This window comes from Pan troglodytes, chromosome 23 (genome assembly GCF_028858775.2).
Source record: "Pan troglodytes isolate AG18354 chromosome 23, NHGRI_mPanTro3-v2.0_pri, whole genome shotgun sequence".
Classification (NCBI taxonomy): Eukaryota; Metazoa; Chordata; class Mammalia; order Primates; family Hominidae; genus Pan; species Pan troglodytes.
The window spans coordinates 42,249,948-42,277,749 of NC_086016.1; the positions used below are offsets into that span (position 1 = coordinate 42,249,948).

The 27,802-nt window shown below is 43.4% G+C and overlaps 1 protein-coding gene and 1 long non-coding RNA gene across 14 annotated transcripts in view; one reads left to right on the forward strand and one right to left on the reverse strand.

The window, feature by feature from the left end:
• The window catches only part of TNRC6B (trinucleotide repeat containing adaptor 6B), a 278,141-nt gene that overhangs the window by 207,811 nt on the left and 42,528 nt on the right, over positions 1 to 27,802 (forward strand). For 8 of the 13 annotated variants that reach the window (XR_010156023.1, XM_024352845.3, XM_024352849.3 and 5 more), the window contains 7 exons: positions 8,622 to 8,963; positions 11,482 to 13,830; positions 16,928 to 17,086; positions 20,232 to 20,407; positions 23,885 to 23,959; positions 24,807 to 24,852; positions 26,807 to 26,955. Coding sequence is in view for 12 of the 13 variants with exons in the window: in XM_024352845.3 (XP_024208613.2) it covers positions 8,622 to 8,963; positions 11,482 to 13,830; positions 16,928 to 17,086; positions 20,232 to 20,407; positions 23,885 to 23,959; positions 24,807 to 24,852; positions 26,807 to 26,955 (3,296 nt within the window). In the remaining variant the exon portion in view is untranslated. The remainder of the gene's footprint in view (positions 1 to 8,621; positions 8,964 to 11,481; positions 13,831 to 16,927; positions 17,087 to 20,231; positions 20,408 to 23,884; positions 23,960 to 24,806; positions 24,853 to 26,806; positions 26,956 to 27,802) is intronic. The other 5 variants (XM_024352848.3, XM_024352851.3, XM_054675837.2 and 2 more) reach the window with 1 other exon arrangement.
• On the reverse strand, positions 20,151 to 23,441 carry LOC129138508 (uncharacterized). The gene is made up of 2 exons (XR_008541821.2): positions 23,343 to 23,441; positions 20,151 to 20,376 (listed from the first exon to the last, which is right to left on the reverse strand). It is a non-coding gene; the product is annotated as an uncharacterized LOC129138508 (long non-coding RNA).

Here is a 27,802-nt window from a genome sequence, read left to right on the forward strand (position 1 = left end):
CCGGGTTCACGCCATTCTCCTGCATCAGCCTCCTGAGTAGCTGGGACTACAGGCACCCGCCACCATGCCCGGCTAATTTTTTTTTTCTTGTATTTTTAGTAGAGACGGGGTTTCACTGTGTTAGCCAGGATGGTCTTGGTGTCCTGACCTCGTGATCCGCCCACCTCGGCCTCCCAAAGTGCTGGGATTACAGGTGTGAGCCACCGCACCCAGCCTAGGCATCTTTTCTTATAGAAAAAATTTGGGAGGGGTACCAGACCTATTCTCAAACACATTCTTCTTTCCTCTACCAGTCTTAAAAATCAAACTTTCCTTTCTACTCACCACCAAAATTTTTTTTTTCCAATTGGGGTCTTTCTCATACCTACTATGTAATGAAATACAGTTTCACAGTCTCCCTACTCTCCCTACCTCCCACCACTCCAATCAAAAGATAACATAAACTAATCCTAAAGGGAGATGAGAGGCCATTTCAGTCTCCTAAGGGATTTAATTGTTAGACAGCAAGTAAAAATACCAGTTGTCCCTGGGGTATGTTAAGACTGTAAACAGAGGGAGGGCCTGACCTTTCTATTGTTGGGTCTAGGTTTACAGCCACATCTTCATCTTTATTCCCAGTAAGCCCACCTTGGTACTCTAAATCTCCTTCTTCTTCTCTTACCTCAGCTGACATGTCTGGGGAACGTGTTCCTTTCCCCAAAGATGGTGTCTTCCTCAGGCAATCTCTCCTTCACTCTGAATCTACCCATCTTTCCCCAACAGTTGCTAGAAGCACAAAGAAAAGACTGTTGGTGCCAAGTCTCTGGTTGTGTAGAGGACTGAAGTGAGATTTTTCTGTATTTCAGAGTAGTAGTGTATTCATTATATATTCTTCCTGTATTCTCCACCATTAAAAAAAAATGTGAGAATTCTGTGAGGAATAGGGTAGAGATTTCAAGTGGAGGTTATGTGAAGACATAGGCTAGAGCTGGCTTGCTACCAGGTATCAAATAATAGAAAGCACTTAAGGTAGAAGCTAATATCCTCCTTCGTTGGATTTTAGAGTAGAACTAAAAGAGTTTGATGGATTGATGTAATCGTTCAGATTTAACAGGGATGAAGTTTAGGATTAAGTTTAGGATTAAAAAGCCCAATTGCATAGACTATGTAATGGAGGAGGTTGGACATAGATATTGAGCCTTGTTAAGAAGATGTTAGGGGCCAGGCACCGTGGCACAGGCGTGTAATCCCAGCTACTTGGGAGGCTGAGACAGGAGGATTGCTTGAGCCCAGGAGTTCAAGGCTGCAGTGAGCCATAATTATGCCACTGTACTCCAGCCTGGGCAATGGAGCAAGACCTTGTCTCAAAAACAAAACAAAAAAAGATGTTAGAGTGATGGCTGGCTTTAATGAGAGTTTATCAGCATAAGATGATCTTAAACTGCATTAATAGGCCGAGCACGGTGGCTCACGCCTGTAATGCCAACACTTTGGGAGGCCGAGGTGGGCAGATCACAAGGTCAGGAGATTGAGACGTTCCTGGCTAACACAGTGAAACTCTGTCTCTACTAAAAATACAAAAAATTAGCCAGGCGTGGTGGCATGTGCCTGTAGTCCCAACTACTCAGGAGGCTGAGGCAGGAGAATCGCTTGAACCTGGGAGGTGGAGGTTGCAGTGAGCCAAGATCATGCCATTGCACTCCAGCTGGGACAACAGAGCGAGACTCTGTCTCAAAAAAAACAAAAACAAACAAACCTGCATTAATAGACATACAGTATCCAGGAAGGGATTTACACTTCCTGCACCACACTGTGAAAAGGAACAGAGAGCAACCTCCATGGACCTTCTGGAGTTCGCGCCAGATTGGGCAAGGAATTTGTCAAGTCAGGAAGGTTTAAACACCTGGGCTCGTTGAGCTCCCAGGGAAAGGCTTCCTGCTTGGGGAACCTCAGGTAACTGTCTTCAAAAATTTGAAGGGCTCTAGTGCCTGACACTTAACAGTTCCTTGGTAATTATCTGTCAGATATTTTGTTCAGTGAAACTTACTCTTCAGATAGCACCAATGGTGAGTCAAAGCCAACAGGGAAAAGCTTCTAGCTCAGTAGAAGTTAAATTTTTTAGGTGTTGTCCTTTGCCACTGGGACACAGCTGAGAGCAGCACCTTCTCCATCAGCATAGCTGGGGTTATGGGCCATTGCAGGACATTGGCTACCACTCTTTGTTTTGAGCCTATTTCAGAAGGCATAGTACAGTGAGTACAGGGTAACCTTGAGTCTACTCTCATTTATTAATATTGGAGGGGTCCCCCCCATTAAATAATTTATAAACTACTTACAGCACCCCTCACACCTTGTAGAAACACTGTGTGTTCTAACACAGTGGTGGGGAGCCACTTGTTCAGAGATGGAACTGGCTGCCTCTAAGAGAGTGAATGAATGTGAGGTATTACAAGACATGTGGCTCCAATAAATTGGCATGAAAATAGTCCAAATAGGAGGTAATGAGGACTTGAACCTGATTAGGAGCCCAGGTGTTTAAACCTTCCTGAGTTGACAAATTCCTTGCCCAATCTGGCCCGAACTCCACATGGTCCATGGAGGTTGCTCTCTGTTCCTTTTCATAGTGTGGTGCAGGAATTGTAAATCCCTTCCTGGATACTGTATGTCTATTAATGCAGGTGTTTGTTTGTTTGTTTCTTTGTTTGTTTGTTTTGAGACAGAGTCTTGCTCTGTTGCCCCAGCTGGAGTGCAATGGCATGATCTTGGCTCACTGCAACCTCCGCCTCCCAGGTTCAAGCGATTCTCCTGCCTCAGCCTCCTGAGTAGTTGGGACTACAGGCACATGCCACCACGCCTGGCTAATTTTTTGTATTTTTAGTAGAGACGGGGTTTCACTGTGTTAGCCAGGAATTGAGAGAGGCTTTAGTTTAACTTAATGTTGATTGGATAATGATATGTGGGTGGGGGAACATTGAGAAGTCTAAGATACCAAGCAGGTTTCTGACTTGAGCAGCTGATTGGGTGGTAAGTTCATTCTTTGAGGGTGAAGAAATGAGATTGGGGCTAGGAAACAAGTTTGAGAGGAAGGGAAAGATGATAAGTGGTAGTTAAAGCCAGAGCATGGAAGAGTTTGTACTCAAGGAACTGAAATGTGGAAAGGGTGCAGACCCTATCGTCACATTGATTTTGTTTTGTTTTGTTTTGTTTTTAAGCCACTACTTATGGCCAAATTCATTTGCCATTCTCCAGTCAAAAGCCAGGGTTGCCATTATGGCCGTGGACAAAGTTGGCCTCACTATTTTTGTACTGCCCATGAGCTAAGAATATTTTCTACGTTTTTTAATTTATTGGAGAAAAAATGGGGACAATATTTCAAGACATGTGAAAATCACAGGAAATTCATATTTCACTGTCCGTAAATAAAGTTTTATGGGAGCACAGCCACACTCATATGTTTACACGCCCCACAAGTGCAGAGTTGAGTTGTTGTGATGAAGACCATATGGCCAGTAAACCCTAAAATATTTACTATCTGGCCCTTTACAGAAAGTTTGCTGATCCCCCCTGATCAAGAGTAGGAGAAGCCCACACAGGAAGAGGAAAGGAAGAGCTGAAGCGCTAGCTGGAGCACGTCTCACAGAAATGGGAGGGAGGGAATGATGAGTGGTGTCAGAAGCTGCAGAAAAACCAAAGAAGAAAAGGTCCAAAATGGGCTGGTTAGACTGGCAACAAAGATCACTAGTGACTTATGAGGATCAAAGAAACTTCCAGGGAGATGTTCAAGGCAAAAGCCAGTGTGTGTTGGGTTGAGGAGGGAGTGGAAGGTAAAGAAATAGAGGCAGTGCTGAGAGGTTACTGAAAATTGTTCAGTACACATTGACCGCTCACTGCATGTCATCAGATTTAAAATGTTCAGCCTAGAATATCTTTTCTAGGCCTTGTTTGTATTTTAACTACTACTTTAAAAACATTTCTAGGTCATTCTTTTTTATATTTGATACCATTGAGATAGTTAAAGGAAATAATAGTTTGTACTAGTTCTGTGCAGCTGCTGTGTTCAGAACCCTGCCTGGTTCGGAAGTTTCTTAAAGAGCCCTTTTATCTGAAAAAGTAGCACCTAATTGGAGTTTTCAGAAATAGGGGCAATTGGAAGTTTAAACTGTGAGATACAAGAATGGAATAAGAAAAATGGGATGAGGAAGGGGAGGAGATTCAATTATTAGAGCACGTAAATGGTTCTTAAAAGAAAATGAATGCAGGACGGGCACGGTAGCTCATGCCTTTTATCCCAGCACTTTGGGAGGCTGAGGCAGGTGGATCACCTGAGGTCAGTAGTTCGAGGCCAGCCTGGCCAACACGGTGAAACCCCGTCTCTACTAAAAATACAAAATTAGCCGGGTATGGTGGTGCACACCTGTAATCCCAGCTACTTGAGAGACTGAGGCAGGAGAATCGCTTGATCCTGGGAGGCGGAGGTTGCAGAGAGCCGAGATCACGCCACTGTACTCCAGCCTGGGCAACAAGAGCGAAACTCCGCCTCAAAAAAAAAAGTAAATGAATGGACGGCCAGGTGCGGTGGCTCACGCCTATCATCCCAGCACTTTGGGAGGCTGAGGCAGGCAGATCACCTGAGGTCAGGAGTTCGAGACTAGCCTGGCCAAGATGATGAAACCCCGTCTCTGTTAAACATACAAAAATTAGCCAGGCGTGGTGGTGCACGCCAGCTACTCGGGAGGCTGAGGCAGGAGAATCACTTGAACCTGGAAGGTGGAGGTTGCAGGAAGCTGAGATCCTGCTACTCCACTCTAGCCTGGGCAACAGAGCAAGACTCAGTCTCAAAAAACAAACAAAAAAAGAAGTAAATGAATGGAAATTAGAAAATAGGATACACAGCCTTTTTTTTTTTTTTTTACCCCACAATGTTTTTATTTCCCTATAGTACTGAGATCATGTTTAAGCCACAAACCTTTCCTCTGGAAAATAAGAAACTATGCACTTACTTTGAACAGCTCATCTTTAGAAAAACTTGCACAACTTACAAATCCTTAAGATTCAGAAAAGAGACAGCCTGAAAAGTAACATATTCAGACTTTTAATGATAGCTTCTCTTGCCCTTTATCGTCTAACATTCTGGACCATGATGATGGGTGATGCACACTGATTCTGATGTCTTAAGTTTGGACTTTGGGAGTCAATTTGGATCAGACATCCTGCCTGAAAAGCTGCGTTGCTCTCCAATTAGTGCCGGCAATTCTGGTTGGCCTTTAAAAGCTTAACATTCTTGGATTCACAGAAGGGTGTGATTTAAAAAATAGAGTAAGAATTCATTCAGGTGCTGAAACACAGTTTGCTATGACTAAGGTGGTGTCTTGGGCGTTTTCTGACTGTTTCCTGGAGGTTTTGTTTTTTTCTTTTTATACTTTGACCTATTTGTACATGATGTCCTGGAGTTTGAATGACTAATCTCCTGAGCCAGAGCACACTGTATTGGGAGGAAAGTGGTTGAGGTGTGTTCCCATTTTATAATGACTTTATCATTTACAATCCATTCTGTCTCTGATGTGGTGGGAAAGTGCCCTGAGGAACTTTTGCAAGGAATCTTACATGATACGTGATACCTACCAAATTTCTTCGGTTGAAACAGTGCTGTGAATGTTTTAAAGTGAGTCAAACTGGTGTTCAGCCCTCAGTCCTGCAGGTCACTCTGTCATGTCTTGTTGTTTTTCTGGATTGAGTTAAAAGTATGTAGTAGACCTGGTTAACTTATAATGAAGATTCTAGACCTTTTATAGCAGGGCAGCCTTACAGAAACATAGCTCTTTCCGTCCTAAAAACCAGTGGGGATGAATTTCTCCAGTCTCTGCCAACTTCTTGTTTATTCTCATAATAAGATAAAAGGGGATTGCGAATGCCCTGTGCTATAGAATCCTCCAGTAACAGATAGAAAATTAATATTAAATAATCTTCATTCATTCATTTACCAGTTATGTATCCATCTGTCGTTATAGGTCATGAATACTAGATAATGACTAATTTTCTTTTCTTTTTTTTGAGACAGAGTCTTGCTCTGTGGCCCAGGCTGGAGTGCAGTGGCACGATCGCGGCTCACTGCAACCCCCGCCTCCCAGGTTCAAGCAATTCTCGTCCTCAGCCTCCTGAGTAGCTGGGACTACAGGCGCATGCCACCACGCCCAGCTAATTTTTGTATTTTTAGTAGAGACTAGGTTTCACAATGTCGGCCAGGATGGTCTCGATCTCCTGACCCTGTGATCTACCCACCTCGGCCTCCCAAAGTGCTGGGATTACAGGAGTGAGCCATCGTGCCTGGCCGACTGATTTTATTTTCTTAAGTCACACATTTATTCTGCTCATCAGATTTTGGATCCTCTGACCTCCACTCCCCCTCCCCTTACTGGGAGGCCTGGTGTTGCTTTGTGATTAGCTGAGGTTAGACATGGGGTCACCTGGAAGTTGCTGCAGGCACCTGCTCTTTTCTCCTGTCACCCACAGTATGTTAATGTCCAGTAGTGGCATAGATTGGGCCGCCTGATTTCTGATGATGTATCTCTCTCATAAAGGAGCCAGTTCAGCAAGCAACATGCTGGCCCTGCATCATTTTAGCAGTCAAAGCAGTACTACCCCCAGAGCTGGTCCTGACGTTACCCTGGGAGGCAGGGATTTGGGCCTCAGAATCATCCGAACTATCAGGCTTGATGATTATTTCTGTATGACTTCCAGCCTCTATTTGCCAGGTAGATTTTTATGGAGAGGGTAGTGATCTTCTGGCAGCATGCAGTGAGGGAGGTACAGATCTAAGAGAGCCTTCTCTGTATGTTCGACGGGGAGAGCCAGAGGGTCCGGCAGAGTGCGGTTTCACGGTTGCCCCGACATTCCCACGCTGTGTGCGGGCCATTTTTAAAATTAAGTTTAAAAAAATCAAATTATTTAAAGTAAACAGAAAAAGTATTTACATTTTGAAATTTCTATTTTAAAGAATTGGGAAAAAAACACTTTTTTTTTTTTAACAAAAGCAAAAAGATTTGTAACATTTCTAGTATTTACACAGAGAGCGGTGCAAGTCTTTGAGTCCAGGTAGCTGTAGAAACCAGAACCAAGCTGAGTTTGTGATTTTCTAGGCCTGGAGTTTCTTGTAAGAGTCTACTCTGTGCCATGCCCTAAGGAAGAAAGAAAAGATGAAAGATGGGTCCTTGCCGTCAGGAAGTCATGGCCTGGGGAGGGAGAAGGACTTGTGAATGGAGAATTTCCGTGATAGAGAGAGATGGGACTTGTAGATGGAGAATTTCGGTGGTAGAGATAGATGGATTTTTGAATGGAGAATTTTCATGGTAGAGAGAGATGGGTGATGTGTTCCAGGCGCACTTAGGACGAATGTTTAGCCCACCTAGGCCAGGGGCTTCAAGAAAGTTTACTCAGGGGTAGATCTTTTAAGAATGTGGATGAAGGGAAGGGACCCTTGGACTGAGGCTTGAAACCTTTCCCAAGGACTTTGCCATGGACATTTAACTCTTCTAGGCAGCACTTCAGGGAATTAATTCCACTGTTGATTTAGGGGAGTGAATGTTGATTGCTTCCCTCTCCGCCTTAATTAATGGAATGTATTCCATGACCTTGCTGTGTTTAAATTCTTGTCACTGTCAGCCGCCACCTTCATCCTACCTTCAGCAAACTGAAGAGATTGTGGAGAATTTGGAAAAACTGTGTCCCTTGAGAGTAGAGTAAAAGGAGAAGTACTTTGTTAGAATTGGTACCATGTAAGCTTTCTTACAAATAATCTTAGCCAGGGTCTGGGTGTGGTGGCTCACACCTGTAATCCCAGCACTTTGGGAGGCCGAGGTGGGTAAATAGCTTGAGTTCAGGAGTTCGAGACCAGTCTAGGTAGGCAACATGGCAAAACCCTGTCTCTAGAGGAGGAAAAAAAAATTAGTTGGGCATGATGGTGTATGCCTTGTAGTCCCAGCTACTCAAGAGGCTGAGGTGGGAGGATCACTTGAGCGCCCTGGAGGTAGAAGTTGCAGCAAGCCAAGATCACTGCACTCCAGCCCGAGTTATACAGCAAGACCTCATCTCAAAAAAAATAAAAAATAGGCTGGGTGCAGTGGCTCATGCCTGTAATCCCAACACTTTGGGAGGCCAAGGCAGGCGGATCATGAGGTCAGGAGTTCAAGACCAGCCTGGTCAACATAGTGAAAACCTGTCTGTACTAAAAATACAAAAAATTAGCTGGTTTTGGTGGCGGGCGCCTGTAATCCAAGCTACTTGGGAGGCTGAGGCAGGAGAATTGCTTGAACCCGGGAGGCGGGGGTTGCAGTGAGTGGAGATTGCACCACTGCACTCCAGCCTGGGCGACACTCACACTGGGTGACAGTGTGAGACTCCGTCTCAAAAATAAATAAATAAATTAATAATAATAATAATCTTGGCCAGGCGCAGTGGCTCACTCTTGTAATTCTAGCACTTTGGAAAGCCAAGGTGGGAGAGTCCCTTGAGCCCGAGTTCGAGACCAGCATGGGCAACATGGCAAGACCCCATCTCTAAATAAAATAATAAAATTATTTTTAAAATTTTTAGAAAAAATGTATTTGATGTATTTCAAAGACTGTTTCCCAACCCCTCTCTTTTAGTGCCCGAAGTGACGAAACCAAGTTTAAGCCAACCAACGGCCGCCAGCCCAATTGGCAGCTCTCCATCGCCACCAGTCAATGGTGGCAACAATGCCAAAAGGGTGGCAGTGCCGAACGGACAACCGCCAAGCGCCGCCCGCTACATGCCTCGGGAGGTGCCGCCGCGATTCCGTTGCCAGCAGGACCACAAAGTGTTACTAAAACGTGGGCAGCCCCCTCCACCGTCCTGCATGCTCCTTGGGGGCGGGGCAGGGCCTCCTCCCTGCACAGCACCTGGAGCAAACCCAAACAACGCACAAGTGACAGGAGCGCTGCTGCAGAGTGAGAGTGGGACTGCGCCAGGTAAGGCACCCTGTGAATCGAATGCATGGCAGCTTGACAGAGAGAGAGCACTTTGTTTGCATTGCTTGATGTAAAGTCCAGGAAAGCCATTCATTATATAAACCACTGGGATTAGTCAAAAGATGAGAGAGGATCCTAGTATGCGATGTGTATTGGTGATTCTTGGAACTGAGGTTTAGTGTTCCATAAGTGTGTGCTCTTGGCATGAGGGCTAACTTAACTGCTGTTGCTCATTATTTTGGGGGCCTTTTTTCCTTCTCAGACTAGAGTGTTATAAATTTGAGTCTCCATAGTTCCACCGTCATATGTGTTCAGGGCATAATTGGACATGGGGCTTGTGCGAAGGCGAATCTTTAGATGCCTGTGTTATGTTTCCAGAATGCTAGGAGGATAGAGAAAATGATTTGCTACATTGCAATATAGAATCTTCGGAGGATTCTAAAATAATACTATAGTTTTTAAATTAGATTTTTAAACTCACTATTTCTTTTTGTGGGCCCTGGATTTTGAGCTTTGTTAAAAACTGCATATAGAAATAAGGGATATTTAGCTGAAGGATTCTACTAGAAGTTTTGAGAGTTTTTGGCCGGGCACGGTGGCTCACGCCTGTAATCCCAGCACTTTGGGAGGCCGAGGCGGGTGGATCACCAGGTCAGGAGATCGAGACCATCCTGGCTAACATGGTGAAACCCTGTCTCTACTAAAAATATTAAAAAATTAGCCAGGCATGGTGGCGGGCTCCTGTAGTCCCAGCTACTCGGGAGGCTGAGGCAGGAGAATGGCGTCAACCCAGGAGGCGGAGCTTGCAGTGAGCCGAGGTCGCGCCATTGCACTCCAGCCTGGGCGACAGAGCCAGACTCCGTCTTAAAAAAAAAAAAAAAAAAAAAAGTTGTGAGAGTTTTTAATAGATGAATACTAAGTCAACTAACAGCTAAGAAATTCTAAATATCTTTTAAAGTTTATTAACAGATTTCAACTTAAAATGTCTTTTGGGGTGATATTAAAATTCAGAGCTTGAATACCATTAGGCATTGGCAAAGACAATGAATTGATGGTTGTCACCAGTAGGATGCTTTATTTGAGTTCTGAGTTGGAACAAATAATTGCCTAGAAAATTTGGTCACCATCTTGCTGTGTGCAGAGTAAGGATGGAAAGAAACCTCGTGGTGACACAGACTTCCTGCAGAGATAAGCCCTACCCATGGCCTTTCCTTCCTGGCTCTCCTAACCAGCTGCAAAAGGAAGCATGTGAAGGGGCAGGCGCTGTCAGGCGGAGTTTCTGCAGCCGAGTATAGCCAGGCCTAGGTGGAGACTGGGGTCCAGTGTGAGTCAGAGTCCACATTATCAAAACGGAGGAGGCCCCTAAATCTCGAGTTTCGGATTCTATGCTTTTTATTTTTCTATGCCTCCGTATAATACTTTTTGAAACTTCAAATTGATTAAAAGCTGCCTGGTTAAAGAAGCCAAAATAAATTTAGAAGAAATGATCTCATTAAAAACATGTTTTTCCCACCAAATATGGTAAATTCCACCAAAATATATGGTGAGCCAGACTCATTTATCAGATTAAGTTCCTTGGGGTTGTGAACTCTGCCTAATTCATACTCGTGTGACACCCCTGCCACCCTGGGCACCTAGCTCAGTGGCTCAGTGGGTATTCATCGTTCAGCAGATGCTTACTCAGCAGCATTGTGCTGGCTGCTGTGTGGAATTCTGACGTTAGCAAGTTAGGGTCTCTGCCTAAAAGACGCTAACATGGGGAAGGAAAGTTGTGAACATGGTGCCACAGCACTGAGCAAAATGGCTCTAGACAGGGAAAGATTATTTTCAGGTGATGAGCTTGAAAACAGCTTCGCAGATGAAATGACACTTGAATTGGGCCCAGAAGGATGAGTAAATTTCACTGTGTGAATTCAGCAGGAAAACACAGTAGGTGCCAATGTGAAATGGTGCCAGAGTGAGAAGGCACAAGTTGTGGAATGTCAAGTAGTATCGAATATTGACATCTACATAGGAGGTAGTAGAAGATAAGACTAGAAAAGTTGGTTGGTCCCAGGTCATGGAACATCTTGATGACATTCGAGGCCAAGGAGTTCAGCTTTATTCTTGTGCACTAAGGAACTGTTGAAGGTTCTCCATACAGCAGTGATATAATCAAAAGTGTGCTTTAGAAAGATTGCTCCAGCCAGGGGTGTTTAGAGTAGGTTGAAGATACAGAGCAAGTTTAGAGTGCCATTGCTATTGCCTTGTCCCAAGATACAAGAAGGCCCTTCTCTGTCAATAGGAATGGCAAAGGATGTAGCTTTGAGAGATATGAAGTTAGACTTAACCGGTGTAACACAAGGCAAATGAAAAAAAAGAGATGACTAAGACAGTTGTGATACAAGCAACTGGGTTGAGAGAAACTGGCATGTGATCAGCTCTCCTAAGGGCAGAGCTCAAAGGAGAGCCCCTTTGAGGGATTAATGGGTAATGAATGCATTTGAAGCTGTGATTAATAAGATGATCTGTTCCCCAGACTCAACCCTTGGAGGTGCTGCTGCTTCAAATTATGCAAATTCCACTTGGGGCTCGGGAGCCTCCTCCAACAACGGCACCTCCCCCAACCCAATTCACATCTGGGACAAGGTGATTGTAGACGGGTCTGACATGGAAGAGTGGCCTTGTATTGCCAGCAAAGACACTGAATCTTCTTCCGAAAACACCACCGATAACAACAGTGCCTCGAACCCTGGCTCTGAGAAGAGCACTCTGCCAGGAAGCACCACTAGTAACAAAGGAAAAGGGAGCCAGTGCCAGTCTGCAAGTTCTGGGAACGAATGTAATCTTGGGGTCTGGAAATCTGACCCTAAGGCTAAATCTGTTCAATCTTCCAACTCTACTACAGAGAACAACAATGGACTAGGAAATTGGAGGAATGTGAGTGGTCAGGATAGAATTGGACCTGGCTCTGGCTTCAGCAACTTTAACCCAAATAGCAACCCATCTGCCTGGCCAGCACTGGTCCAAGAAGGAACTTCTAGGAAAGGGGCATTGGAAACAGATAATAGTAATTCCAGTGCACAGGTTAGCACAGTAGGTCAGACATCCAGGGAACAGCAGTCAAAGATGGAAAATGCGGGTGTTAATTTTGTTGTCTCTGGCAGAGAACAGGCTCAAATTCATAACACTGATGGACCAAAAAATGGAAACACTAACTCCTTGAACTTAAGTTCACCAAACCCCATGGAGAATAAGGGAATACCCTTTGGAATGGGCTTGGGGAACACCTCCAGGAGCACTGATGCCCCTTCACAAAGCACTGGAGATCGAAAGACTGGGAGTGTTGGATCTTGGGGTGCAGCTAGGGGGCCTTCTGGAACTGACACAGTCTCTGGACAAAGCAATTCTGGAAACAATGGGAACAATGGAAAAGAGAGAGAGGACTCCTGGAAAGGAGCTTCTGTTCAGAAATCAACTGGGTCAAAAAATGACTCTTGGGACAACAATAACAGGTCTACGGGTGGGTCCTGGAACTTTGGCCCCCAGGACTCTAATGACAACAAATGGGGTGAAGGGAACAAAATGACATCTGGGGTCTCTCAGGGAGAATGGAAACAGCCGACTGGGTCTGATGAGTTGAAAATTGGAGAATGGAGTGGTCCAAACCAACCAAATTCTAGCACTGGAGCATGGGACAATCAAAAGGGCCACCCCCTCCCTGAAAACCAAGGCAATGCCCAGGCTCCCTGTTGGGGAAGATCTTCCAGCTCCACAGGAAGTGAAGTTGGAGGTCAAAGCACTGGAAGCAACCACAAAGCAGGAAGTAGTGACAGTCATAACTCTGGCCGTCGGTCGTACAGGCCCACACATCCTGATTGTCAGGCTGTCTTGCAGACTCTTTTGAGCCGAACTGATTTGGACCCCAGGGTGCTCTCAAACACTGGCTGGGGCCAAACTCAAATTAAGCAGGACACAGTGTGGGACATTGAAGAGGTGCCAAGGCCTGAGGGGAAATCTGACAAAGGAACTGAGGGGTGGGAGAGCGCTGCCACACAGACCAAGAACTCAGGGGGCTGGGGAGATGCACCCAGCCAAAGCAATCAAATGAAGTCTGGATGGGGGGAGCTCTCAGCCTCTACAGAGTGGAAAGACCCCAAGAACACAGGAGGCTGGAATGACTACAAGAACAACAACTCTTCCAACTGGGGAGGAGGACGACCTGATGAAAAGACAACTTCCTCTTGGAATGAGAATCCCAGCAAGGATCAGGGGTGGGGAGGTGGACGCCAGCCCAATCAAGGATGGTCTTCTGGAAAGAATGGTTGGGGAGAGGAAGTCGATCAGACAAAAAACAGCAGTTGGGAAAGTTCTGCAAGTAAACCTGTGTCTGGGTGGGGTGAAGGAGGGCAGAATGAAATCGGGACTTGGGGTAATGGTGGCAATGCAAGCCTAGCTTCAAAAGGTGGGTGGGAGGATTGCAAAAGATCCCCAGCATGGAATGAGACGGGCCGACAGCCCAATTCCTGGAATAAACAACACCAACAGCAGCAGCCCCCACAGCAGCCGCCGCCACCGCAACCAGAGGCTTCTGGTTCGTGGGGAGGCCCACCCCCACCACCTCCAGGCAATGTTCGACCTTCCAATTCCAGCTGGAGCAGCGGGCCACAGCCTGCAACACCTAAGGATGAGGAACCCAGTGGTTGGGAAGAGCCATCCCCACAGTCAATTAGTCGGAAAATGGACATTGATGATGGCACTTCAGCATGGGGAGACCCTAACAGTTATAACTACAAGAATGTGAATCTGTGGGATAAGAATTCCCAAGGGGGCCCAGCACCTCGAGAACCAAACCTGCCCACCCCAATGACCAGTAAATCGGCATCAGGTAAGCAGTGGCTTTCTCTTGCAGCTTTTGATGAAGAAAAGGAATCCTAGACCAAGGCATTTTTATTAGGTGAATTTATTCAACTTAGTTTTGTTCTGAGATGCTTTCCTACAGTTTCTACTCTGTTGCTAACAGAACCTCTTTTTATAAAATGCTAGTGATGGCAGATGCTGGTAGTACATTTTAATGTTCTTTCTTGGCAAAAGGAAAAGATGACAACCCTGTGTTAGTCCCCAAAATTATTTTTCTGTAATTGTATTGGTCTGCAGAATCCAAAAGACATATCTTGCCAAACAAACTATGTTCTAGATTTTAAAATAAAGAATTAAAGTAGTAGCAGAAATAGACCTGATTTCCATTCTGGTTCTACCCATGGACACGTCTCTGCTTCTGTTTCCCCAGCAAAGGGAAATAATTCTGTGTTTTTCCAAAGGCCATGATGATGCTGAAGCAAAGCTGGATCTGGAAGGTTTCAGTCTCTTTCCGGATGATTTTTAATGATTACCTCTGGAATGGGAGTACTTTGTATAAGAGATTGTTATCTCAGTCCTAGTGAGATGGCTCACACCTGTAATCCCAGCACTATGGGAGACTGGGGCAGGAGGATCCCTTGAGCCCAGGAGTTTGAGACCAGCCTGGGCAACCTAGAGAGACTTCAGTCTCTACAAAAATATTTTTTAAAAATCAGACGGGTGTGGTGCATGTGCCTATAGTCCCACCTACTCTAGAGGCTGAGGTAAGAGGATCGCCTAAGCCCTGGAGATGGGAGGCTGTAGGGAGCTATGATCTCACCACTGCACTCCAGTTTGGGAGACAGAGCGAGACCCTGTTGCCAAAAAAAAAAAAAGAGCGATTGTTAGGATAGTCAGTTGCCCAGAATTAAACTTTCTTCCGTCACTGTTTGAATAGGAAACATCATACCTGGTAAAAGTAGCAATGGTAATGCCATTCTTAGTTTGTCATTGTCAACTTGAATGTCCCTATAGAGCATATAGTTCAACAAATTAAGGGGGATGCACCTTTCAGTCTTTTTTTAGTTAAAATTAATCATAATATTAAGAACCAGTTTTCTTTTTTTGAGACAGAGTCTCACCCTGTTGCCCAGGCTGGAGTGCAGTGGCATGATCTCGGCTCACTATAACCTCCGTGCCAAGTTCGAGTGATTCTCTTGCCTCAGCCTCCTGAGTAGTTGGGATTACAGGCACCCACTGCCATGCCCAGCTAATGTTTGTATTTTTAGTAGAGGCAGGATTTCACCATGTTGGCCAGGGTGGTCTCAAACTCCTGACCTCAGGTGATCCACCCGCCTCAGTCTACCAAAGTGCTGGGATTACAGGCATGAGCCACTGTGCCCAGCCAAGAATCAGTTTTCTCCGAGTACACCTCTAGTGTTCAGCTAATCCATTTGTGGCCTCTTAGAAAAATGATTACTTTTAACTCATTCTTTTTTCAAGTATTGAAAAGAATGAGGAAGGAAATGAAGATTTCTCACTGGCTCCCCATGCAGAATAATACCTGCTAAAATTTTAAAAAGCTACATCCACATAGCAAAAACCTTCAAACTGTGTGGAAAAGCAAAAGATAGTCAATAAAAGAATCTTTGGCCAGGCGCGGTGGCTCACGCCTGTAATCCCAGCACTTTGGGAGGCCAAGGCGGACAGATCATGAGGTCAGGAGATGGAGACCATCTTGGCTAACATGGTGAAACCCCGCCTCTACTAAAAAATCGAAAAAATTAGCCAGGCGTGGTGGCGGGCGCCTGTAGTCCCAGCTACTCGGGAGGCTGAGGCAGGAGAATGGGGTGAACCCAGGAGGTGGAGCTTGCAGTGAGCTGAGATCACGCCACTGCACTCCAGCCTGGGCGACAGAGCAAGACTCCGTCTCAAAAAAAAAAAAAATAATAATAATAATAATAATAATAATAATCTTAACCCCTAGGGTCTCTTCCCAAAGGTAATCTCTTAGAAGTTTGTGTCCCATTCAAAAATTTTACAGAGAAGGGATTGTACTTCGTATACTGTTCTTCACCTTGCTTTTCTCATTATACTTATAGCTTCCAATTTTAGCACATAGTCTGCTGCTTAATTGCTTCATGTACAGTATTTCTTTTTTTTTTTTTTTTTTTTTTTTTGAGAGGGAGTCTCACTGTCTCCCAGGCTGGAGTGCAGTGGCGCAATCTTGGCTCACTGCAACCTCCACCTCCCGGGTTCAAGTGAGCCTCCTTCTCAGCCTCCCGAATAGCTGGGATTACAGGCATGCGTCGTCACGCCCAGCTAATTTTCGTATTTTTTGTTGGAGATGGGGTTTTGCCATGTGGGTCTGGCTAGTCTTGAACTCCTGACCTCAGGAGATCCACCCGCCTTGGCTCCTAAAGTGCTGGGATAACAGGCGTGAGCCATTGTGCCCGGCCTTTACACAGTACTTCTTTTATGGGTGACCCACAATTGGTCTAACCAGTCCCCTTGTGGTGGATATTTAGGTTGTTTCCAAATTTTTTCTATCAGTGATGCGGTGAGTATTGTTATACGTGTAATTTCGCCTATTTTTACAAGTATATTTATGGTATAATTTTCTGGCAGCCTGGGCATGATGGCTCATGCCTGTAATCCCAGCACTTTGGGAGGCTGAGCCAGGCAGATCACAAGGTCAGGAGTTTGAAGCCAGCCTGGCCAATGTGGTGAAACCCTGTCTCTACTTAAAAAAAAAAAATACAAAAGTTAGCTGGGTATGGTGGCACACGCCTGTAATCTCAGCTACTCGGGAGGCTGAGGCAGGAGAATCGCTTGAACCTGGGAGGTGGAGGTTGCCATGAGCCAAGACCACGGCATTGCACTCCAGCCTTGGGGATGGAGCAAGACTCTGTCTCAAAAAAAAAAAAAAAAAAATTCCTGGCAGTTGAGTTACTGGGTGAAAAGTTTAATGTGCATCGGATTTTTTAAAAAGTAGCATTGCCAAATACCCCTCACATGAAAGTTGAATCTATTTACATTTCTACCAACAGAATATAGGCATGCCTGTTCCTTCCACCTTCACCCCACTGGATATTATGGCATTTCATTTAACAAATGATTCTTAGAGACATTTCCTTTCTTTATAGTCTGGAGCAAAAGCACACCACCTGCTCCAGATAATGGTACTTCCGCTTGGGGTGAGCCAAATGAAAGCAGTCCTGGGTGGGGCGAGATGGATGATACAGGAGCATCGACCACAGGCTGGGGGAACACGCCCGCCAACGCTCCCAATGCCATGAAGCCTAGTAAGTCTGAAGCTTTTCATTTTTGAGGGATCCTTTTTTTTTTTTTTTTTTTTTTAATTGAGACGGAGTTTCACTCTTGTCCACCCAGGCTGGAGTGCAGTGGTGCAATTTCGGCTCACTGCAACCTCTGCTTTCCAGCTTCAAGCGATTCTCCTGCCTCAGCCTCCCGAGTAGCTGGGATTACAGGCGCCCGCCACCATGCCCGGCTAATTTTTGTATTTTTATTAGAGATGGGGTTTCTCCATGTTGGTCAGGCTGGTCTTGAACTCCTGTTCTTGTGATCCACCCGCCTTGGCCTCCCAAAGTCCTGGGACTACAGGCGTGAGCCACCGTGCCCGGCCGGGATTCTTTGTTAAATGTTTGTCAAATGTCAGATTTGAGAATCTGACATTTTGGTGAGGGCTGTTTAGTTTTAAACTGTTGATTCTATGAGATTCAGGACCTTGAGTGTTAAATAATTAGTTAATAGCAAACGGTTGTGGCTTGGCTTGGCGTTTCTTAAAATGTTTAAGGTGAATTAAAAATCATCAGTTAATTTTGTTTTAAATTTAGTATCTGGACAGAATTATAATTTTGATGTGATGCTCTTTTAGCCCAGTGACTATGTGCTCACCATATCTAGCTTGCATTTCTACTTGTTAGTATAATTTAAAACAAGAGTTCCTGGCTTTTAATGTGGAACACGATCTATGCTGCCCAGTGACTTCATCCTTCTGCACCTTCCTTTGCCGTTGTCTCTCTTCCACATAAGAGCATTTCAGATTTTTTAAACCTGGCATAAATTTCACTTCAATTTTTTAAATGAAGAACGTCACACTTATTCAGAATCATTGAAAATCTAAAATCTAAGCTGTACTTGATCCAGCTGGTGATGTGTGGTCACAGTAATGAGCAGAACTCTGGACTGAGGCTATGGAATGTCTCATTGACTGTTCCTAAATTCAGGTGCCTGTTTCCACTTATTTTTGTAACTTTCTTAAAAATGTTCCAACATCTCTTTTCTACCATATAGAAGCAGATTTAAGGGATTATCTTTTGATTAAATAATGAACATTTCTGGAATGACCAAAATTCAAACAAGAAGATAAATTCTGTTAAGTTTATCACATTATATTCAGTACTCTTACAGTGCCACATAAGGGAATGTGATATTAGCTCTATTCTGGAAATTCACATGTGTGTATATGTAGTAATTTGACTACATTTTAAAAATCATGAATCTCCTCGACCTCATTAAAATAGTTAGCTTTATGAAAATTTTGTTTTTATCATTATTTCTATTGTGAAATCAGTCGTATCATCATGGGAAATGTAATCTAGTAGACTTGAAATAGACCCAAAATGCTGCAAGAAGATGTTAATCAGACCCTGGGCACAAAGAGATCCTTTAGCAGTATATTCAGGATTTTCATGTGTCTTTCCCAACCTCAGGATCACCTCTCTTCTATCACAAAACCACTTTTCCTCAGATTCTAAAAATGTCTTCTACTCTTCAGGATCATCTATAGTTATAGCACACATCCTTTCTGTGGGTAAGTTAAATGTGTAATGTGCGGAAGAAAGGGCTAAACCATCATAGTCTACCAGTTGATGGAGACAGTTACCCTGTGATCTTCTGTAGCCTGTCTTAAATTTGATGTTATGAATCCTATGATTAAAAATTAGACCTCTCTTATCTTTTCTGTAAGAAACATTTGTTAGAAGTTTAGCTTGTCTCTCTAAAAGAAAGGTTCACTTGCATGTCTTCATTTTTCTAAAGGGGTCAGTGTGTTATTTATATTGGGTTTTTAACTCGTGTTGCTTGTCAGTGGATGCTATAAAGCCTATGCTTGTATAATATAAATCATAAATATGGTATTATATAAATTTATAATCCTATATACAGAGGCAGCAGTCCTGGTTATCAGCAGCACTTCCAGCAGCAGGAAGAGGAGCATCCCAACCCTCCCCCTTGTGCACAGACAGCCCCTTCCTGTGGCTACAATGAACCCCACTGGGAGACTGTCAGATTCACCTGGGCCTTGCTGGGGGATGAGATGCCACAGTTAGAAGAAATTAATTGCCCTGTGCCTTACGTACTTGGCCCAAACCTACTTGTCTATCATAGGCCTGATCCTACAGGGTGACAGCTGTCCTTCAAGGAAAGGCCTGGAAGAGCCAATTTTCTGCCCTTAAACTCTTCATATAAAGCTATGTACAAATCAGAAGACTTTCATAAATGTCCTGTCATGTGGGAGAGTAGAGGTGCAGATGGAAGTTTCCAGGCAAGAGAATGTGTTTCCTTTTCTTTCATCATTTTATACAGTATTATTACTGCAAAGTATGTTTTGATTCTGTACAGTATTTTCGGAGGGAATTAAGGACTTATTCCAGTCTTCAAATTAAAGATCTTTGTTTAGAATGGGATACTGATGTCCCACTTCCTCAAACATTAAAGCCTCTTGGATTTCTCTCTGCTTTCCTTTCTCCTTTCCTCACATTTTTTCCTTCTGTCTTTTCAAAACCACTACGTATATATTCTTTGCCTCTTCAGTATCTAATACATTTCAAGTGTGTAGCTCTAATACATTTTAGATTTCCATGGCTATATGTGAATTTTTCTTCTTTCACCATAATTCTAATATTCAAAAATGTTATAAAAAATTTTCCTCCTTTTCATGTTCTGTTCGTCTCTGCTTCACCCCAAGCAAGCTAGACAGTTGTCCTTTATCATACCTCGTATTTATAGTGTCCGTTGTATATAAAGTACATACTGAATGGAGGATAAAACCAGGGCTACAGTAAACCATGTTCATTAAGAGGAACGGATTTATCTTAATTGAGATGTGAAATTTCTTGCCAGGAATGTTGTGATAAGTTCTTTTCAGTTTTGAAATTCCTGTCCAACTTTGTGCAAGGGAAAAAGCATTGATCCATAAATCAGGAGGCCTTGATTCTATGGTTTGTTAACTTTCTGTGTATCATTGAAGCTTTATGGATTTTAGTTTCCTGCTCTCTAAAAAATGAGTAATAATGTTTGTCTTGCCATGGGGATGGAGTAGATAAAATTACAAAGACACGTAAATGCTGCATCTGCAAGGAATTATTATTCTGATGATTGTTTTATATAGCTGTTGCAAAGAGTTAATTCATTCTTTCCTTAAAGATTCCAAATCTATGCAAGACGGCTGGGGGGAGAGTGACGGGCCAGTCACAGGAACTCGCCATCCCAGCTGGGAAGAGGAGGAGGATGGAGGAGTCTGGAACACCGCTGGCTCTCAGGGCAGTGCTTCCTCCCACAACTCAGCAAGCTGGGGACAAGGAGGAAAGAAACAAATGAAGGTAGCCTGCTTAGAAATGTTCGCACTTGCTCATTCACTCTGAGAAGGCAGAACTGAGGTTTTGTTTTGTTTGTTTTTGTTTTGAGACAAGTTCTCCCTCTGTCACCCAGACTGGAGTGCAGTGGGACAATCACGACTCGCTGAGCAACCTCCTGGGCTCAAGCAGTCCTCCCACCTCAGCCTTCTTAGTCGCCGGAACTATCACCATGCCTGGCTAAATTTTGTATTTTTTAATAGAGACAGGGTTTCGCCCTGTTGCCAGGATGGTCTCAAACTCCTGGGCTCAATCCTCCTGCCTTGTCCTTCCAAAGTGCTGGGATTACAGGCGGGAGCTACCATGCCTAGCCAGAACTGAGGATTTTTAAATGAAAGGTGTGAGGCAACTGGGGTCCTCAAGGTCCTAAGTAAGGGGAAAAATATTTTCTTGGAAACAAATAACTACTTCCCTTTTACCCTTCGTCTTGCTTTCCCATGACCTTGAAACCTTGAACTATAAAACTGTTGCTGTGGGTAAAATGAAGTTTTCAAAGATACGAGATATTTTTCATTTTTAGTTTCCACATTATAATAATCTGTTGGAGGCTCTCAAGGCATACTTTATAAATGCTTTTGCATTCTAAAGCCAGAGAAGTCCTTCCAGTAAATCCCCATAGATATGTAGGAGGGAATCCAAAGGAAGATAATACTGGCTTCTCCCGTGGCAATCAGCACGTCTTGATTTTATCTGATTTGGGAAATTCCAAGACCCAGAACCCTTCTCCCGACAAATGAAATACCAGTGAGTACTTGTGTGCTATAGCAGCTAAATGATTAATGATATCTCTTTTTTTTTTTTTTTGAGACGGAGTCTTGCTCTGTCACCCAGGCTGGACTGCAGTGGTGCAGTCTCAGCTCACTGCAAGCTCTGCCTCCCAGGTTCACACCATTCTCCTGCCTCAGCCTCCCGAGTAGCTGGGACTACAGGCAGCTGCCACCACGCCCGGCTAATTTTTTGTATTTTTAGTAGAGATGGGGTTTCACCATGTTAGCCAGGATGGTCTCGATCTCCTGACCTCGTGATCCGTCCACCTCGGCCTCCCAAAGTGCTGGGATTACAGGCGTGAGCCTCTGCGCCCAGCCTAGCAGCTAGATGATTTCTCTACATCATGTACCAGGTTGTGTACTAAACTTTTCACCTTCTGTGTGAAAGTCCTCATCACAGTTTGATGAGGACTTTGGTTTTCAATCTACAACAGTAGTCTTTGAGCCTGAACCAGTGTCTTGGCAGACCCTCTCTTTTTTCAATTCCAGATTTTCGTTTGACAAATAAAATAGTGGAAATACGAAATGGGCATCCAATACTTAACTTCAACATGAGAGTCTTGGCACCCTATGAAACGGTTCACAGCTAATATTCTCCCACGTTTCAAATACCAGATGCCATCTTAGAGGCCTTCCCATGTCTGAGGATTGGGCCTTCATCCCCTTTGCCCTTTGCCTATAGGACACTAATTTTGTAGATGACTCTTTCTTTTATAGCATAAGAATACAGTCTGTTTCTGTTTAGAGATGTTTTGCTTAAGCAGTCACTTATGGTTTTTCTTCTATTAAGAGCTTTTATTTCTTTAGTCACAGAAGGAATTATTCAGCAAACTTTTCAGCATTCCTTGCACTCTTAGGTTGTCTAGTGTGATTTTGGCTTTCTTTTGGTTATTTACAAATTAACAATGAGACTAAATTAACTGATTGAAAGGGACTAATAAATACCTCTCTAGGGTGACAACCAAGATTTAATTAATTAAGTTAATTGGGAATTGACTCTTTCAGCCCCAGTACCCGTGATTCTGACTTTACATACCGAGGGCGTTTTTTTAAAAATTGTGATAAAATACATATAACATATAATTTACCATAGCGTACATTTTTAAGTGTACAGTTCAGTGGCAATAAGTATATTCACATACTTATGTTGCCATTTACCACCATCTATCCACAGAACTCTTTCCATCTTACAAAACTGAACTCTGTACCTATTAAACAGTAACTCCCCATTCCCCCCTCCCTCTAGTGAGGGCTTTTTTGACCTTAAAACCTGTACTAGCTGGCTGCGGTGGCTCATGCCTGTAATCCCAACACTTTGGGAGGCTGAGGCAGGTGAATCACCTGAGGTCAAGAGTTCAAGACCAGCCTGGCCAACATGGCAAAACCCCGTCTCTACTAAAACTACAAAAATTAGCTGGGTGTGGTGGCAGGCAGCTGCAATCCCAGCTACTTGGGAGGATGAGGCAGGAGAATTGCTTGAACCCAGGAGGTAAAGGTTGCAGTGAGCCGAGATCGCGCCATTGCACTCCAGCCTGGGTGACAAGAGCGAAACTCAGTCTCAAAAAAAAAAACCGCCCCCCACACACACACCAAAAAAAACCTGTACTAAACTTAAGTACTTCATCACTTTCAAGGATAATAAAATTGATTTGATGACTACCATCACGGGCTGGGCGTGGTGGCTCACACCTGTAATCCCAGCACTTTGGGAGACCGAGGCAAGCGGATCACGAGGTCAGGAGATGGAGACCATCCTGGCTAGCATGGTTAAACCCCATCTCTACTAAAAATACAAAAAATTAACCGGGCATGGTGGCGGGTGCCCGTAGTCCCAGCTACTCGGGAGGCTGAGGCAGGAGAATGGTGTGAGCCCGGGAGGCAAAGCTTGCAGTGAGTTGGGATGGCGCCACTGCACTCCAGCCTGGGTGACAGAGAAAAAAAAAAAAAAAAAAGATAGCTATCATCACAACATAGAGAATTTTCACCTGTGAAATACAGAACTGCACAAAGCCCCACCCCACCCAATCCTCTTCGTAGTTCCCCCTGCTTCCCTCACAGAAGTGAAAGTGGAGCTCATGGTCAGTGCCTTGTTCAGGGGAGAAACTAGTTTGTCCCATTAAAAAATTAAAACCTACCTCTGCCCTACTTTGCCCAGGAGATCAGCAATGGTGTCTTCCACTAGGTCTCTTTACCACCAGGACCAATGTCTTTTATGCTGTGAAACAAACAGAGGAAGCACTATGAGTTCCTTATAATGCCCAGTTTAAATAGGCTCCTTTCCAAATGACACGCACTGACATCAAACTGTTTTCTCCTAACATAAACCAGTTTGGGTTACGAGGAGAGCAGCCTAATGAAAGTGAAAGTAGTCGTGTGCAAAACTTCTATTTTAGAAAATCATATCAGACTTCTTTCTATTTGAAAAGCAAAAGTACCAGCTGAGCATGTATTTTTCCAGTTCTGGTTCAGTGTGGTGAATTTTATAAAAATGAAAACATAGATATAACTAGGGCTTATTAATCATTTAAACTAACATAAAATATCAACATAATTTTAGTTAAAGAGAAATAGGACTTAAAAAGGTAAACTCAAGTCTACATTTTCAGTCTGTATTAATAAAACTCAGGAGGCTGAAATAAATTATTTGGTTCTGAGGTTCCGTGTTTCATTTCTGTAGTGCTCACTCAAAGGAGGAAACAATGATTCATGGATGAATCCTCTTGCCAAACAGTTTTCAAATATGGGATTGCTGGTAAGTTTTATTTTTTTCAAATGTATAACATATCCCAACTTCTAGGTTTAATATTAATACAAATTTTAAGACAACTGCCACATATAGTACAAAATTACAGATTTAAAAACTAGTTAAGCAATGTTCTTGGTCTTTTGAGTTAAGTAATATTTCTCTTCTATTCTTATTAATGACATACTCCAACATTTAAAGGTTATGGCTTTTAAATGTGTAGTCATTTTGTCCTTTTCCTTAGGAGGATAGAGAAGAAAGAGGCATTTAAAATTTATGCAATTGTTTCCGACCACATTACTGTACTAGTTTTCATATTATGATTTTTTAAAAAGGCAACGATAACGAAACTAGAAAAACTATACTGGGACTAATTACATAGGGAATTCTTGTAGAATTTCTGATTTCTTTATCTCTCGGCAATGTTGTGGGGACACCCTGTCCCTGGTTGCCAAAAGACAAATGACTTGACTTGGCTGCACAGTTGAAGGTTTGATGACTTGACAAGTCACGAGAAGAAGTTGTCATTATTTGGCGGCCACTCATGGAATTTGATCCTGGGCTGACTAGAACTTAAGGATGGGGGTTTATTTCTTCAGGCAGCTGTTTATCTATTGCTCTCTTTGTAGACTTATTGAGACTAATTGTATGTGAAAACTGAATTGTAGGAATATAGGCCCAAACAGCAATCAAGCTAGCATATTAAAAATGTTAATGTCTTCATTACCATCAAGTTCATTTCAGAGAACCTTCTATGGTGCCAGTAGTAAGACGTGGCTCTCAGGTGAATAATGCCACTTCTTTGATTCAAAGATGTGCATCCTTAATTCTCTCTCATCTGTTCTTTATTTTTCAGAGTCAGACTGAAGATAATCCAAGCAGCAAAATGGATTTGTCTGTAGGTGTGTATCACTCCACTGAAAAGAATGGAGTATATCAGTGTTACAGTGTCCTTTTGGCATCTCCTGCCCAATTTGAGTAGGGATAGGTGCAGTTCAGTAGACATTGATTGAGCACTTACTCTTTGTAAGGTACTATGCTAGACACTGCAGGGATAGAAAACTCACATGTCTACAGGAGTCAGCAAAGAATGTAAATAAGTGATGTGTGCCAGGTACAAGAACCTGGGACGAGGCCAGGCATGGTGGCTCATGCCTGTAATCCCAGCACTTTGGGAGACCGAGGTGGGTGGATTACAAGGTCAAGAGATCGAGACCATCCTGGCCTACATGGTGAAACCCCATCTCTACTAAAAATAACAAAAATTAGCTGGGCATGGTGTGGCGCACCTGTAGTCCCAGCAACTCCGGAGGCTGAGGCAGGAGAATGGCGTGAACCCAGGAGGCAGAGGTTGCAGTGAGCCGAGATTGTGCCACTGCACTCCAGCCTGGCAACATAGCGAGACTCAGTCTCAAAAAAAAAAAAAAAAAAAAAAAAAACCTGGGACGAGGTGGCCACAGGTTAACTGTGGAGCGTCCACCTAGAAGAATCAGCCTTGCATTGCTCCTAGCAGTTGCTGCTCTGGAGGAATCCAGGCTGAGCTATGACAAGTCTTTCAGGAGAGGCCAGAAATTCAGATATATACTGGCATTATGATTTTTGTATTTATTTATTGATTTTTTGAGACAGAGTCTTGCTCTATCACCCTGGCTGGAGTGCAGCAGCGTGATCTCTGCTCACTGCAACCTCTGCCTCCCAGGTTCAAGCGATTTTTCCCACCTGAGTCTCCCAAGTAGCTGGGATCACAGGCGTGTGCCGCCACGCACAGCTAATTTTTGTATTTTTAGTAGGGACGGGATTTCGCCATTTTGGCCAGGCTGGTCTCGAACTCCTGACCTCCAGTGATCCACCTTCCTCGCCTTCCCAAAGTGCTGGGATTGCAGGTGTGAACCACTGTGCCCAGCCCTGATTTTTATATGTCAGAACTAATTCGGGTCTCTTAAAATGCTCTATGGGGCCAAATAAATTGTGTGCCAGATGTGGCCCTCAAGTTGCCAGTCCTGTCTGTACCAGGATGCTTCATTATTGACAAACTCTCACATTGCAACTGGAGTGGAAACGGTGTTAGCCACTAGTCTGTGGGGTTTTCATAGTAATGCTCTTGATCACCCTGAGGAACTTGAAAAGAATCAAACTAAGAAGAAATGAAAATAATTCTGGGTAGTAAAGGAAGTAGGTAGTCTTTGATCTATGATATTTCTAAATACGAGAATAATTAAAACATAAGTTTCCTGGGGCAGCACTGGTTATATCAGCAGACGACAGCACATTTATAGAGTTGTGAAAGAAAAGTGGTATAGTTATGGCACCTGGGAAATTGCACCGTGTAGGTAATGTGGACACATCTGTGTTCAGCTCTTAAGTTCTAAATTTTAGGGCAACCGCTGTGCCTCTTTGATCTTTTTATTCCTTGTAACTATGTTTCACCCAGACCATTTATCTAGATGATGCTAAAATAGCAAAAACAGACAACTTCTCTCCCTGAGGACATTTGAATTTATGAGCAAGATGTGTTCATCGGACACATCAGTATCCAGTCTAAATGTTTTCTTAGCGAGATTTTTGCCAGGTTATCCCTAAGGCTCTTTCAGTCTTCCATGGAAAACAAACTACAACAGATACATGTTTTGTTTTGTTTTTTAAAATAAATAAATAAATAAAAAGGACCCATGTGTGTTCCAGGGACAAACACCAGCAGCCTGGACCAATGAGAGTTTGTCTCGTCTTATCCCCAGAAATAGAAATCTTAATAGCTTATACCCAGCACCCCCATGAGGATAGTGGGGCAGGTCACTCTTGGTTCATGGGGGAAACATTGATTCTGGAAATTTTCACTCTGTGTATGCTACTTTTCAGGAAGCCTTTCAGATAAAAAATTTGATGTGGACAAGCGAGCGATGAATCTCGGGGATTTTAATGATATCATGAGGAAGGATCGATCTGGGTTCCGTCCACCTAATTCCAAAGACATGGGAACCACAGATAGTGGGCCTTATTTTGAGAAGGTGAGTTGAATCCTTTGTTTAAGATAGTAATTCATGAGAACCGCTTTGGTTCCCATTTGTCTTTTGATAATTGATTCTAGAGGAAGCATAGAATTACTGAACTAGATGAGCAAAACACAAACATCACCTGCATTAACGTGGTGACCTGAAAACCATTGATGTCAACAGGTGATCAGGCAAGAGCAAGAACCATCTGTCTTTAGCATGTGTGTATTAGAAAATCTGAGTTTTGAGAAATTCATGAAGTGTGGAAATTTTAGAGATAAACTTACTCTGCATTCTTTTTTCCGCTGCTGTGCAGCTACAAAATAAATTTTGGGATTTTGTGCAAATATTCCATGTCTCCTAAGGCTTTGCCTTCTTCTAGTTTTGAGATAACTCTGTTGTTATCTTTCCCCAGTTCCTAGCGATCTGTGTTTAGTTACAATGGTATACTTTTCAAATTCTCATCTACCTAATTTAACCAAGCAGTTTCTACCTATTGGTTTTGATGTTTAACATTTCTAATGGTGGGAATTATATCTTGATCCAGAATACCAATTTGCTGTGTTCCTGGTCTTCAGAAAGCAGTTAAAACCAAAATTTTTAAATCTGGCACGTTTTGACACTGTTGTTGCTGGTCCAGACAGCAACATATTCACAAGATTGGCCTGGCTTCTGTTTCAGCAGCCACATTGCTAGAGTAATCAATATTAGACGCGTAAAAATAAAGTGTCTGGCAATTTTTATCGTAATGCAATGGACAGAACGTGTTACTAACTTAGAGGAAAAGAAAAATCTATATCAAAGAAGATGACAGATGGTGTCTGTTGGGCCAAGTGTAAAGATTATTATCAGATCCAAATTC